This window comes from Rhinopithecus roxellana, chromosome 5 (assembly GCF_007565055.1).
Source record: "Rhinopithecus roxellana isolate Shanxi Qingling chromosome 5, ASM756505v1, whole genome shotgun sequence".
NCBI lineage: Eukaryota > Metazoa > Chordata > Mammalia > Primates > Cercopithecidae > Rhinopithecus > Rhinopithecus roxellana.
Genome location: NC_044553.1, coordinates 63975083 through 63991088, shown reverse-complemented (window position 1 = coordinate 63991088; position 16006 = coordinate 63975083). Strand labels below are relative to the sequence as shown.

The 16006-nt window shown below is 42.4% G+C and overlaps 1 protein-coding gene across 2 annotated transcripts; it reads right to left on the bottom strand.

The window, feature by feature from the left end:
* Positions 1–10905: 10905 nt before the first annotated feature.
* On the bottom strand, positions 10906–14571 carry RPS27L (ribosomal protein S27 like). 2 transcript variants are annotated; one of them, XM_010374200.2, is made up of 4 exons: positions 14233–14571; positions 13250–13358; positions 12646–12756; positions 10906–11107 (listed from the first exon to the last, which is right to left on the bottom strand). In XM_010374200.2, exons 1-4 carry the CDS (start codon positions 14236–14238, stop codon positions 11079–11081), a joined length of 255 nt encoding a protein of 84 aa, XP_010372502.1. In that variant the 5' UTR covers positions 14239–14571; the 3' UTR covers positions 10906–11078. The 2 variants fall into 2 exon arrangements, with proteins under 2 accessions (XP_010372502.1, XP_010372501.1); XM_010374199.2 differs by lacking the exon at positions 10906–11107 and having other exon boundaries at positions 12563–12756.
* Between the last annotated feature and the right edge of the window lie 1435 nt (positions 14572–16006).

The window sequence follows — 16006 nt, the reverse complement described above, 5'->3', positions numbered from 1 at the left end:
TCCTTCCCAAAGCAAAATACTCTTACCTCCTTTCAAATCCTCCAGAAGTTTCACCTTAGTATAGCATCAGCTCAAAGCCCAGTATCTTATCATCTAAATCAGGTCAGGTCTAAGCGTGAATGAGGGCTCCTTGGGATGAGTTCCTTAGGTACAGCAACTCAAGTACAGTTTCTCTTAAGACCTGTGAACTTCAGTTATTTGCTCCCCATATGTGTAACATACAATAGCACAGCAGATATAGGATAATTGCTAGATACTGTCCTCTTCAAAAAGTAGGGAAATGGAAGACATACAGGAGACTGGCAATACTGAAATTCAGTCAGAAAGAAGTTGGCAACTCTGATTAGTACTCAAGCCTTCAGAATAATTCTTACCTCTTGGCTATGTTCTCTGGGCTTTTAGTTCTGCCTTATGAGTTATACTTTTTTCTTTTTTTTTAAGAGACAGGTGTTCACCATGTTTCACAGGCTGGTCTCCAACTACTGGGCTCAAGTGATTCACCCACCTCAGCCTCCCAAAGTGCTGGGATTATAGGCATGAGTCACTGTGCCCAGCCCTTGAGTTATACTTTTTTTTCTTTTTCTTTTTCTTTTTCTTTTTGAGACAGGGTTTCCCTCTGTCACCCAGGCTTGAGTACAGTGGCACAACCTCGGCTCACTGCAGCCTTAGCCTCCTGGGTTCAAGCAATTCTCCCGCCTCAGCCTCCCGAGTAGCTGGGATTACAGGTGTGTGCCACCACTCCCAGCTATTTTTATATTTTTAGTAGAGACAGGGTTTCACCAGTTGGCCAGGCTGGTCTTGAACTCCTGACCTCAGGTGATCTGCCCCCCTCGGCCTCCCAAAGTGCTGGGATTACAGGCTTGAGCCACTAAGCCTGGCCACTTCCCTATACCTTTTTTTCATGAAAGGTAGCATATCTTTCTAGCTGAGTGGTTTTCTCAGTCTGCTTCCCACTTGTAGAAGTTTGGAGACCCAAAGGCCTTTTTGTATTCTCTCTGTCCTTTCAGTCTAAGTTAACAGTGACACTGCCAATATAATATTTTATTTCTCTAATTTTTGAATTTGTTTTAGCAACCCTATTAGCTGACAATATAACATTTAAAAATGTTAAGAGTATCCTATGAATCTTACTGGGGTTTATTCCAGTAGACAAGCCACCCCAAAGTCCCTTCAGAATAGCCCTCTAACTTGGGGCTTGTCTCTGCCGAGATAATGGGAAGAACTACTTACGCTAATAATCTAATGAACTCTTGTTTAAATAGTTCTCTGAAGCGCCATGTTGGTTCATTTTGAGGTCTTGAGAAAGGATTGTATAGTCATGCCCTCAATTTCATCTTTAGACTATGTTTTCCTGGAAGTGCTCTCAATTTTATCTTTTCCTTAAAGCCATTTCTTAATTTTGGCATCATTTGCCATCTGAAGTCTGGGAATTTTTTAAATCATCAAGTATTAATTCTTTACCAATTGTTCTTCCTATAGCTCATCTTTCTCTTGCATGTTAGTATAAGCAACAAGAATTAAGGAAGCACATTCGACACTGTGTATGACTCTCTGCTCCTTCTCTTGCCCTGTGACATCCGGGCTCCCCCTTCTCTTTCTGCCATGGTTGTAAGCTTCCTGAGGCCCTCACCAGAAGCACATGCCAGCACCATGCTTCCCGTACAGCCTGTAGAACCGTGAGCCAAATAAACCTCTTTTTATAAATTACCCAGCCTCAAAACAAACAAACAAAAGAACACTGTATATGGAAATCCCATCAGCTAGTCACCCAGTTCATTAGGCACGTTTTCTATTTTCTGAGTTACTCCTGGTGACAGTGTTGCTAAATTTTCTGTCAGTACTAAACAAGAATCCCCTCCTCTAATTGCCAATAAGATTTCTGTTACTTTCCTTAAGGCTACACATGGTGCCTCCTCAAAGGCCATACTTCTCAACAATTTCTTCAAGGCTCTTCAGGTTTTCATTAACACCCTCCTCAAAGTCCTTCCAACTTCCATCCGCTGCTTTGTTCCAAATACACACACACACACACACACACACACACACACACACACACTCTTCAGATATAATTCACAGTCCATATGCCATAAAATTCTTTAACATGTACAGTTCAGTGATTTTTAGTATAGTCACGAGATTATATGCCCATTACCACTAACCAATTCATTTTCACCACAAGAAGAAACCTCATACCCATTAGCATTTGCTCCCCATTCCTCTGTCCTTCAGCCCCTGATAACCAGCAGTCTACCTTCTATCTCTTTGGATTTGCCTGTTACGGATGTTTGATATAAATGGAATCACACTGTATCTGGCCTTCTGTGTCTTGAGCTTTTTCCTGTAGTATAATGTATATTAGTTATTACTGCATAACAAATTACCCCAAAGCTCATTGTCTCACGGTTTCTGTGTTTCAGAAATTTGGGGGCAGCTTTGCTGGGTGTTTCTAGCTCAGGGTCTCTCGTGAGTTTGTAGACAAGATGTCAGCAGGGGCTTTAAGCATCTGAGGGAAGGCTTGACTGGGGCTGGAGAATCTGATTCCAAAATGATTCACCCATGTGGCCATGGGCAAGAGGTCTTTGTGGCTTGCTGGCTTTGGGCAAGAATTTTCAGTTTCTCACCACATGGCCCTCTCCATAAGTTTGCTTGTCTGTGCTATGGCTTCCCTTTAGAGCAGGGGATTGAAGAAACAGGCAAACACCTCAATGTCTTTTCTAATTCAGCCTTGGAAGCTATATGCCATCACTTATGCCAAATTCTGTTGGTTACAGAAACCAACCCTGATTTGGTGTGGGAGAGGATTGTACAAAGGAGTGGATACCAGAAGGTGGGGATAATTAGGAGCCATTTTGGAGGCTGCAGTGTTAACATATTGGGGAATTTTGTTCTAACAGCCATATATCATGTGTACTAGAGATTACCAGTGTGCCACTGAACTCAGGAAAATTCAAAAAGAAATCAACATTTTTGTACACTCTAATAAAAGGGCTTTTCTTTAATTCTGAGCCCTAAATCTGCTTCTTCACTTAATACTTTATACAAGTAAATAGATGGATATCTCTGAGTTGGTTGAAGTAGAAAGAGAGCAGCTCTCTAAAACAGATCCTGTTTCATCTCCTTCTTTCTTTCTGACTTCAGATCTCCAGGTCCTGTATTTATGTTTGTCAAATTTTCAATCTATGCCCTTAGATAAACAGAAAAATGTCATGCCTTTCTTTAATGTTATTTTAACATTAAATATTTAGTGTTTCTTTAACGTTAATGTTTCATGTTATTTGGAATTTATTTATTTTTTAGAAACAGGATCTTGCTCTGGCACCCAGGCTAGAGTGCAGTGACATGATCATAACTCACTGTAACCAGGCTCAAGTGATCTCCCACCTCAGCCTTCCAAAGTGCTGGGATTACAGGCATGAACCACCATGCCTGGCCCCCATTTGGAATTTTCTTTTATTTATTTATTTATTTATTTATTTATTTATTTATTGAGAGATAGGGTCTCACTCTGTCACCCAGGCTGGAGTGCAGTGGTACAATCATGGCTCACTGCAGCCTTGACCTTCCAGGCTCAGGTGATCTTCCCACCTCAGCCTCCTGAGTAGCTAGAAATGCAGGCGCATTCCACTATGCCTGGATAATTTTTTGTATTTTTTGTAGAGTAGGGGTTTCACCATGTTATCCAGGCTGATCTCGAACTCCTGGACTCGAGCAATCCTCCTGCCTCAGCCTCTTAAAGTGCTGGCATTACAGGCATGAGCCACCGCGCCCGGCCACCAATTCTTTGATGGCCATGATTTCCTCTCATTCCATTATGCATGCAACTTCGCAATGTGATTTTGCTGCTTTTTCCAACCAGAGGTGGAGCTCTTTCTCCACTCCCTTGAATCTGGTCTTGCTTTATGATTTGCTTTTTGACCCATTGAATGTGGTGGAAATAATGTTGCACAAGTCCCACTGCATAGGCTTTAAGTGGTTTTCAAGCTTTTGTCTGCCACCCTCTAAGAACACTACCCCAAGATTGCCATGTAAAGAAGCCAGACTAGCTTACTGGAGGATGGGAGGCCACATGGAGGGGAACAGAGATGTCCCAGCTGACAGCTAGCACCAGCTGCCAGACCTATGACTTGAGCCTCCAGGTGAAGGTGGCTGTGTAAGTGAACCTAGGTGAGACCAACAGAGTAAGCGGCCAACCCATATAATCATGAGAAATAGTAGTAAGTCAACATTTTAAGCTCTAAGATTTGGGGGTGACTTGTTTTGTAGCAAAAGTTAACATATCTATGCTCCAGTGTGGTGGTAAGGTGGATAAATAACTTTAGGGAAAAAATGAAACATTAAAGTACTTAATGTTGAATAGACATGACTGCTTTCCCCTTAAAAAAACACACAAACTGTTTTTTTTTTTTTAAGATGGAGTTTCGCTCTTGTTGCCCAAGCTGGAGTGCAATGGCACGTTCTCGCTCACTGCAACTTCCGCCTCCCAGGTTCAGGCGATCCTCCTGCTTCAGCCTCCTTAGTAGCTGGGACTATAGGCACATGCCATCATGCCCAGTTAATTTTTGTATGTTTAGTAGAGACGGGGTTTCATCGTATTGGTCAGCCTGATCTCGAACTCCTGACTTCAGGTGACCCACCCGCTGCGACCTCCCAAAGTGCTGGCATTACAGACGTCAGCCACCGCACCCGGCCCACGCAAACTATTAACAGAGCACTTACTGTGGGAAAGGCATTTTGCTAAGCACTTTGTATATGCTATCTCATTATACCTTCAACATAATTCTATTAAGTAGAAATATTATTATTTTTCCCAAGGTCACAAACCATTAACTAGCACTTGTTTCAAACCCACACATATCTGACTCTAAAGCCTGTTTTAACCATTATCGTGACTTCCCATAAAAAGCATCTCTAGGCCAACGCAGTAGCTCACACCTGTATTCCCAACACTCTGGGAGGCTGAGGTGGGCGGATCACTTGAGCCCAGAAGTTTGAGACCAGCCTGGGCAACATGGTGAAACCCTGTCTCTACAAAAAAATACAAAAATAAATCAGGTGTGGTGGCACGGGCCTGCAGTCCCAGCTACTTGGGAGGCTGAGGTGGGAGGATCACTTGAGCCCAGGAGGCAGAGGTTGTAGTGAGGCGAGATAGCACCACTGCACTCTCTAGCCTGGGTAACAAAGCAAGACGCTGTCTTAAAAAAAAAAAAAGTCATCTCTAAAAATTTACCGATCCAATAAAAGTCATATTTAATGGCATGCAATTTTATTGATGCAGTCTTCAGTTTAAAAGTTTGTCACATAAAAATGAATTAAAATATGTGTTGTTATTTTAGTTAGTTGGCTACAAATAAAGAAAAACAACTTCAAATTAATACAAAGACAAGATAAAGAAAACATAGGGTCATAATCTTACACACCTCCTCTGTTCTAAATACATAGCATGATATCTAAAATGTGTGATGAGAAAATTAAGAAGACTTTCATAGACACAAAAACATTGAACAGGGCTGAAGCCGAGGGTCTGCCAGGCTCTGGTTCAGAAGGTTGTAGCAGCTCCAATTTCTGTTCCTATAGAATAACGAAACTAACACTGCTTCCCTAAGATTTAAAATGAAAGCTTATTAACTAAATTAGGAATATTCTGCCTAATTCTTTGAAAGGTGAGGTTTTGCTAGGCATGAAAGTGAGAGTAGACCTGGTAGAGTGGGGGGAAGCAAGCCAGAATCGGTAGAACAAAAATCAACGGAGAAAATTTGCTATTCTGGCATCTCCTTTGAAACAAAATTCAAAGGCTATGTAAATGTCGATAAATAGCAAACACCATGACCTGATGTCAATTTTTCTTTTCTTCCTTAGGCGCAGTCTTGCTCTGTCACCCAGGCTGGAGGGCAGTGGCACGATCTCGGCTCACTGCAACGTTCTCCTCCCGGGTTCAAGCCATTCTCCTGTCTCAGCCTCCTGAGTAGCTGGGACTACAGGCGCCACCACCACCATGCCCAGCTGATTTTTGTATTTTTAGTAGAGATGGGGTTTCATCATATTGGCCAGGATGCTCTCAGTCTCGACCTCGTGATCCGCCTGCCTCAGCCTCCCAAAGTGCTGGGATTACAGGCATGAGCCACCGTGCCCGGCCCCTGATGTCATTTTCTATGCCTATAGTTGTGAAAAAGTAACTGTAAACTCCTAAAAGAATACAAGGCCATTATTCTATAAAAGTTATCCTTTTCTTTGTGAAATGCAACAATGTACTCTATTCCTTCCAAAGATTTACATTTTTTTCCATGGAAAATTACAGACATGGGAGGCCAAGGCGGGAGCATCACGAGGTCAGCAGATCGAGACCGTCCTGGCTAACACAGTGAAACCCCATCTCTACTAAAAATACTCTTTAAAAAATTAGCTGGGTATGGTAGCACGCACCTGTAGTCCCAGCTACTCAGGAGGCTGAGGCAGGAGAATGGCGTGAACCTGGGAGGCGGAGCTTGCAGTGAGCCGAGATCGCGCCACTGCACTCCAGCCTGGGCAACAGAGCAAGACTCCGTCAAAAAAAAAAGGGGGGGAAGGGAAAGGTAAAGGGAGGGAAGGGAAGAATTACAAAGACATAATTTAAGAATCTCAGTTTCCAAATATGGGGTAGAATTTTACAACTGTATATTCTGTGGTAGCAGAAAAATGGCCCTCTAAAGATTCCCATAACCTAATCCCCAGAACCTACGAATATGTTACCTTACATAGCAAAAGGGATTTCGAAGATGTAATTAAGAATACTTTATTTGGCCGGGTGCAGTGGCTCACACCTGTAATGCCAGCACTTTGGGAGGCTGAGGTGGGCGGATGGCCCGAGGTCAGGAGTTCAAGACTAGCCTGGGCAACATGGCGAAACCCCAGCTCTGCAAAAAATTACCTGGGTGTGGTGGCACGTGCCTGTAGTCCTAGCTACTCGGGAGGCTGAGGCCATATCACTTGAACCTGGGAGGCAGAGGTTGCAGTGAGCTGAGTTCACGCCACTGCGCTCCAGCCTAGGCAACAGAGCAAGACTCCATCTCAAAAATAAATAAGAAGTGAAAACACTCTAAATGTCTATAAACTGATGAATGGATAAACATTGCATATTATTATACAGAATACTGTCAAAAAAAGGAATGAAATATTGATTGATACATGCAACAGCATGGACAGCCCTTGAAAACATTATGCTAAGTGAAACATACAGAAGCCACAATAGCATATGACTCCATTTATATGAAATACATTATATGAAATATTGAGAAGCCAATCCATGGGGACAAAAGTAGCTTAGTGGCTGCCAGTGGCTGAGAGGAGGGAAGAATAAGGAGTGAATGCTGATAGGTATGAAGTGTCTTTCTAAGGTGATGAAAATGGTCTGGGATTAGACAGTGCTGATGGTTGCACAACCTTGTAAATATACTAAAAACTACTGAACTTTACATCACAAAAGTTTGGATTTTATAGTATCTGAATCATATCTCCAGAAAAATAAAATAAAAAGGAAATAGAGCTTTATCAGATGACTTACAGGAACAACCAGACACAAAACCATTTGTCATCTCATCAGGCCAGAAGCCAAGAATTTCATTTTATTTTTAGCTTATCTTTTTTTTTTTTTTTGGACGGAGTCTCGCTCTGTCACCCAGGCTGCAGTGCAGTGGTGCGATCTCGGCTCACTGCAAGCTCTGTCTCCCGGGTTCACGCCATTCTCCTGCCTCAGCCTCCCGAGTAGCTGGGACTACAGGCGCCTGCCACCACGCCCGGCTAGTTTTTTGTATTTTTAGTAGAGACGGGGTTTCACCGTGTTAGCCAGGATGGTCTCGATCTCCTGACCTCGTGATCTGCCCACCTCAGCCTCCCAAAGTGCTGGAATTACAGGTGTCAGCCACCATGCCCGGACTATTTATAGCTATCTTTATGTAACTAGTTTTTCCATTTATGGAAGGCTTCCCCTAAAAATACACTTATATTAAATTTATGGAAGGTTTCCTTTAAAAATATATTTACATTAAAATATGAAGTCAATATAAGTAATAGTATTTAAAACATTCAGTATATAATAATGTATGTGGCTGACCCTGAAGTTTGGGAAAGTCCTGGTGTCCTATTCAGCACTTTTCAAAACCAGTAATACCATCTAGATTAATAATAAAGGAAAACTTAATACACCATTCGTTTCCCAATACCAAGTAAATCCTTAGATGGGTTCTTTTCTTTGAGACACAGCTTCACTCTGTTGCCCAGGCTGCAGTGCCGTGGTGCGATTTTGGCTCACTGCAACCTCTGCCTCCTGGTTTCAAGCAATTCTTGTGCCTCAGCCTCCCAAGTAGCTGGGACTACAGGTGTGTGCCACCACGCCCAGCTAATCTTTGTTTTTTCAGTAGAGGGGGGTTTCACTGTGTTGGCCAGGCTGGTCTCGAACTCCTAACTACAAGTGATCTGCTGGCCTCAGCCTCTCAAACTGCTGAGATTATAGGCGTGAGCCACCGCACCCAGCCCTTAGGTGTGTTCTTTAAAGTATAATCCTTTTTCAAAAACTACTTCCAAGGGAATTTTCAGGGGTTTGTTAGATGAGTCCTCATCATAGGTTTAATTCCTTCTCATCAAAAGCTGTCATCCCCACTGGCTCTCCTCACAGCCAAGTATCCTAAACTGTGCAAGATGAAGTATCTTGGAGTAACTGAGGAAAAACATTGACACTGACACATCTTTTGTATAAATTACTAGTTCCACGTAGTTCCGTTTCAATATGATACGGCACTACATTCCCTTTGATGGCATCCTATCTTTGTGAAGCTGGGTTTGGAGCCACTGCTGTGACAAAAAGCACCATGCAAAAATCAGTGTGGAAGAAATAAGGACAATGGTGTCCAATCTGATTCCAATTTTGAGAAATTGTACGGAGCCCAAAAGGCACACACATTCCATTAGTAACTGTGATGATTTAAGAATGAGATAAAAATTATCACATCAGGTGTGAGCACAGTGGCTCACACCTGTAATCCCAGCACTTTGGGAGGCCAAAGCAGATCACCGAGGCCACGAGTTCATTACAGCCAGGGCAACATAGCCAGAGCCCTGTATGTACAAAAACATTAAGTGTGCATGGTGGCACACACCTGAAGGCCTAGCTACTCAGGAGGCAGAGGTGGGAGGCTTGCTTGAGCCCAGGAGTTTGAGGTCACAATGAGCTACGACCCTCCAACCTGGGCAACAGAGCCAAGACACTGTCTCTGTTTTTAAAAAATCATCACATCACTTTTGCTCGTGTATAATTTTTTTCAAATGGCTACTAGAGTTGTTAGAACATAAGTTAATAAACGTAACTGTTAGGTATTTCTTTTGACCAAGGGACAACCTGAAAAAAATTACTGAGATTCTAACGATGTCAGAAACCAAAAGTCTGAGAATCTCTGGGTCATCTACTTCTATATATATATATAATATATATGTGTGTATATATAAAATATATGTACATATATAAATATATACACAATAAAAATATATATTATACGTAAATATATATATAATATATAAATATATATATATATTTTTTGAGATAGAGTTTCACGCTTGTTACCCAGGCTGGAGTGCAATGGCGTGATCTCAGCTCACCATAACCTCCACCTCCCAGGTTAAGCATATTCTCCTGCCTTGGCCTCCCGAGTTAGCTAAGATTATAGGCATGCACCACCATGCCCAGCTAATTTTGTAATTTTAGTAGAGACGGGGTTTTTCCACGTTGGTCAGGCTGGTCTTGAACTCCCGACCTCAGGCGATCCACCTGCCTCAGGCTCCTAAAGTGCTGGGATTAAAGGCATGAGGCACTGCGCCCGGCCTTCCTCATACAACTATATACACCCCAAACTTGCCATCATTCTTCAGTTCTTGTGCAAGATTTCTCTGATTTAAGCAGTATGTAAAAGGATCAGTCGCTCACATTAGAGGCCTACCTGTTGATAGGAAATGCCTGTTTTAAGTACCTGCTGTAAGGTAACAAATCAAATAGAAGCAGAGTAGAAACTGGACTATCTTCCTAGTCCAATGAGGAGTTGTATAGTAAGTGGATACACTCCCCCTCTCAGCTCCCCAGGATTACTTTATAAACTATGAACACCACAATGAGGCACCAGAACCACTCAACACACATCTGTAGTCAGGGGTGCTCACCTATCTGGGTCAGAGAATTCAACACCGTCTACTATTCCCAACCAGGACTTCTGCAGGTAAATCATGCCACTTCTGATCTCTCCTCAAATTTTCTACCCAAAAAAGGAGCTTCCAATAAATAACTCAGACCCCAGCTAGCAGTTACTGTCCTAAATTATGTAATAGTATAGTAAGGCCACATAAATCCAAGGCATTATACTGTGATAGTTACTGTGTTAAATATGTATTTTTTTGAAGCTATTCTTTTTAATTATATTTTAAGTTCTGGTGTACACGTGCAGGATGTGCAAAATATGTACTTCTTTAAGATGTTTCCATAGGTACAATAGCAGAACTACATTTAGAATTCACAAACAATAGACTTTACATTTGTAACCCTTTAATGCTATTCATAGCAATTTGGAAAAGGAATGAAAACAAAATATGTAGGGTTTCTACTCTTGAAAATGAGACACAAATTAGCCGTGCATGGTGGTGTGTGCTGTAATCCCAGCTATTTGAGAGGCCAAGGCAAGAGAATCGCTTGAACCTGGGAGGCGGAGGTTGCAGTGAGCCGAGATCACACCACCGCACTCCAGCTTGAGCGACACAGCAGGACTCTCTCTCAAAAAGAAGAAGATACAAACTAATCAGAATAAATTTTAAAATGTTTAAACCAAATTCATATACACCGTATATATAAATGTATGGCATACTTACATATATTTAAAAAAGAAAAACAGGGGATTTGTCCATAATCAAAACTTTATTGAAAAACGGACACCAAAATAGGAGATTCCTGTTGTATACCTTACAAAACCAAATGTAATTACGTTATCTTGGTAAATTAATTAGAATTATGGAATTTATGATAAGGCTTTCTGTGAGATAACACAAAATTCAGGAAGCTGTTTGAATCATTAGTGTTGCTTTCTTCTAAATGAACACCCTGCAAAAGAATCATGAGAGTATATTAAACAAGTGCATTCTACCTTTGCTATAATTTTAATGACAAAAAGTACTTTTAAGTAAAATACTGAAGTTTTAAGAACATTGGATTAACACTCATATACAGATTATTTATCCTCTTATACCAGAAATTTGCTATAATACATCTATCATAGCTGAGTTAACTCTGGTATGACTATAAGTGTCACTCCTGTTTCTCAAATGCTATAATGAAGTGTACTTAAGACCATGAGCCTGAATTCAACAGTGAAGACTGTTTCAAGCAAGCTGTCAGAAGATAAACTCTTAATTTTTAGGAACTATTCTGAATACTTTTCTCAAGAAAATAATTTTGATTAGAGGTATTTTTAGACCTGCAGGAAAACTCTAGAACAGATAAACCCATTAAACCATCTGTCAGCATATGGGCACTAACTTCCAAAATCATGACATGAAATAAAGGTTTCAAAAATCTCACAAGTATACTTAGTAATATTACTCTGAAAATATCATGTGCTGACTTCATATTTAGATCTCACTAGGTCACACCAAATAGATGTCGGATTTGCTGCCAATCCACTTGAACTCTTCCAGTGAGAACATGGAACTTAACAGCTCCCCAAAATATCACAAGCAAATTTCTAACACCATTATGGAATTGTAAATTTACAAGTATTACTATGGAAACTATATATACAATTTTTTTTTCTTATTGCACTAAAGTGAAAGAGGAATTAAAATTAGGTTTTTATATTAATCATTGCAGTTGCTCATAAAAATAAAAACTCTGGTATTTTAACTTATACATTAGCTATCTGTTGCTTAGCTGGCAATGATAAAAAAAAAACTATTGTATGTACTAAATATAAAATTTTGTAAAAGAAATTTTAAAATTCTATATGGTTTTAAAAATCCATATGTCCTGGCCGGGGAGGTGGCTCATGCCTGTAATCCCAGCACTTTGGGAGGCTGAGGCAGGCGGACCATGAGGTCAGGAGATCAAGATCATCCTGGCTAACACAGTGAAACCCTGTCTCTACTAAAAATACAAAAAATAAGCCAGACACGGTGGCGGGCACCTGTAGTCCCAGCTACTCGGGATGCTGAGGCAGGAGAATCGCTTGAACCCAGGAGGCAGAGGTTGCAGTGAGCCGAGATGGCACCACTGCACTCCAGCCTGAGCAACAGAACGAGACTCCTAATCAAAAACACGAAACAAAACAAAAAAACCGTATGTCCTATAACATGTAGTTTTTTGCTTCTATTCTGATTTCTTTAATTTATTACACGTTAAGCAAACTAAGTGAATAAATATAAAAGAACTGGTGTTCTAAACTAAGAAAAATAAGTCAATAGAGTTCCCTACAAGGTCAAGAGTATAAATATATCCATTTGAACAGGACATTCTTTACTGAAAGCACACAACCAAAGATAAGTTATTTTGGTAATCATTAAGATTTCTTTAAACTTTTCAGTGAAGATAGAGACATTTATACTCATAAATCTCATCACTGGGTTGGAGAATGCCAAGTGATATACCTTCTGTGAGTCTGGCCTTTCCTCCTGTGGGCTGGCACAACACTGTTGAACAACCTACACAAAGAACCACTGTCTGAGCATGGCTGAAAACCGTGGTGATCTTGTAGCAACCTAAAAAACCAAAAAGGCATGTTAAAGTGAAAAGCAGAGGAAAACAGCACCTGTTCAACATTTCCGGTAATACGTTAAAAAATTAGGAACTTTAGTGCTATGAAACAGCAAGCCACATGTGTAACATAAACTTTTCTAGCACCGACACAAAATTTTTAAAAACAGGTAAAATCAATAATATATTTTATTAAACTTAATTATTTCCAAAATATCAACAGACTTTTCTTTGTATCATGAAATAGAAACTCATCATCTGAAGAGCTTAAAGACTAAGTCAAATGGCATATCTCCTTTGAATGCCCGTTTTCACTTACCCCGAAATGCTTCTACAATGGTTTCAGTACATTGATTATGAAAATGTCCCTGACATTTCCAATTCTGTAATACCACTTCTACTCAACAGAGGGTTCCAATGTATCTTACCTATACACACCACACTAGCAATCCCTATAGAAATTTTCCTTAGTAAAGGAATTAAGATTTCAAATTTTACCTGGACATTTTACATCCATAAAGTAAGAATTTGGACTTTGTACCAGGCGTTTCTTTTTATGTTTTTTCTTTTCCTCTTCCAAGGACGGATGTAGCAAATCTCTAGCCAACTGAACAAAGAAGCATATTATTACTATTAGTTTTAAACCACAATGCTGGCACATTTAACCATACGTAAAATATACATGCAAAAAACGGAATAACGGTCATCCTCGGCAGAAGCAACACTTCAGACAGTAAAGTTATTTTTCGAAACCTGTTAATAACTTTCATCAGTACTTTCCGTAATACTTGTGTTCTCCAAGTCCCTATGAAAGGGCTTTTGGGCGATCAGGAAACATATGGTAAGGCAAACTCTGTCCTTTACTCAACTGCGTAATGAACTGTCTTCAGTGAAAACAGCGCGAAGTCGAGGTGCTAACAAAAGAAAGTGACCCTGACTGTGGACTCGCTTAGAGTAGAAACTGCTGAAGTAGACCAGATAACGCCAGCGCCCGGGTGATTTTTGCTCCTGGGGCTCAACAGCTGATCTGACAGGAATTCTGGCTGAGCGACCGTCCTTGACGGAATTCATATATAAAGCAACAACGACAAGTTTTTCAAAAAGGAAAACAAGTAGGAAATCGCTTTCGAAAGAAGGCAGAGGGGGCGAGAAACACCAAGCACTAGGAAAGCAAAAAGACCCAAAGATCACAGCCTCAGGGACACCCATCAAAAACCAAGACGGCTCATAAGCTACCCAGAGAGCTGTTCCCCTCCCAGCCACCGCCTCTGAATTGCAGCCCACGCCCCTGCAGGGCCAGCCGCGCCGCGCTGACCGGGCAAGTCACTACATGCCCGCCACGCGCGAAGACGCTGCGCAACCGGAGCCACCTCGCCACTCTCGGACACTACAGGCCCGGGAAACAGCCGGACTCATCCGTCCCATAGGACCCTCGGTAAAGAAGCCCAAAACAAACCCGGAGCCCGACGTAAACAACTTACAGGCATGTTGATCCTCTCACAAGCCCAACCCTCACAGACTTCTCAGAGGACACCGCTGGCAAGCTGCACGCGATCTGCGCTCGGCATCAACTTCCGGGATAGAGGCGGCTGGGAGGAGCAGCGGGGCGGGCCTGTCCGCTCTAGGCCCTCCTCTCGGTGGTAGGCGGGGACCTTCAAGCCGGGTCCGCTGGTCCAGAGCGCAGGGAAGACCCGGGGATGGCGCTCGTTCGAGGGTGCCAAGTCCCGTGGGTCTAACGGGTTCGTCGGCGAGGGCCGCGGGCTCTGCAATGCCTGAGGCCAGAATCTGGCCGGGGAGCGGCCTCGGGCTTAGGCCATGGCGAGGGAGCGCCGGTGGCCACCCTGGCCGGCGCCACCCCGGAACCCGGTGGGCCCTCAGCCCCGGCCCCCTGGCCCGGCCGCTCTCGCTTGGTTCTGGGAGTGGGCACACGCGGCGATGCCACTATTCTCTTCTTTTGTATATTAAAAAATACAGTATTATTAACCATTAATACGTGCCAGAGAGATTATGAAAGAGGCTCGTATCCTTTTGGCTTCCCTTTCCAAGGCGCAGATTTCGAAGTTTTCTGCGGGGTGTGGCTGTGCCTTAGATTTGCTGCTGTGCCTTAGGTTTGCTTTGTTCTGAAAATAAGTTTTTATCACAGCACGGATTCGCTGCTGTGCCTCGGTCACTAAGAGACCCACCCCTTTCTGTCTTCCGAGGATTACACGTACTTTGCAGAGTGGACAACTTGGGGGCCTGAGAAAGGCGAATGTCACCGATGACCGAACATGAGTCTTTATCATTATTATTATTTGAGACAAGGTCTCGGTCTGTTGCCCAGGCTGGAATGCAATGGTGCCATCACAGCTCACTGCAGCCTCGACCTCCTGGGCTCAAGCGATTTTCCCGCCTCAGCCTCCCGAGTAGCTGGGACCACAGGAAGACGCCACTTTGCTTTTTTTTTTTTTCTTAGAGACAGGGTCCTGCTATATTGCCCAGGCTGGTCTCCAACTCCTAGGTTCAAACAGTCCTCCCACCTCAGCCTCCCAAGTAGCTGGGACCACAGGCGCGTGACAGCACGCTCTATTTTTGAGGAGGAAACTCTATGCTTGAAAGATGGGTGTCATGGGCGACCAAAAGGCAAGAAACCAGAAAGACACTTGACCAGAAAATTGGCCTAACTGGATTTTTTTTTTTTTTTTTTTTTTTTTTTTTTTTTTTTTGGCAGAGTCTTGTTCTGTCGCCCAGGCTGGAGTGCAGTGGCACAATCTTGGCTCACTGCAACCTCCGCCTCCCGGGTTCACGCAGTTCTCCTGCCTCAGCCTCCCAAGTAGCTGAGATTACAGGCGTCCGCCACCATGTCCGGCTACATTTTGTGTTTTTAGTAGAGACGGTTGGGGGGGGGGGGGTTCACTATGTTGGCCAGGCTGGTCTCGAACTCCTGACCTCAGGTGATCCGCCGGCCTTGGCCTCCCAAAGTAGTTGGGATTATAGGCTTGAGCCACTGCATCCGGCCCTAACTGGATGTTCTTAATCACTTTATTTGTCTTTGCAAAAAGGATACATGTATAATATACATTTTGGGAAATGCAGAAAAATAGAAGAAAATTTACCATCCGGAGATAAACATTTTAAACTTTTGACCTATATCCTTCCCAATATTTTTTACTCACTTGGATATAGGTTTATTTTGGGTTTTGACTTAACCTAATTGGGATCATCTTGTGCATAATCTTTTGTAGACTTGAGTTTTCCTCCCACTTACTATAAAAT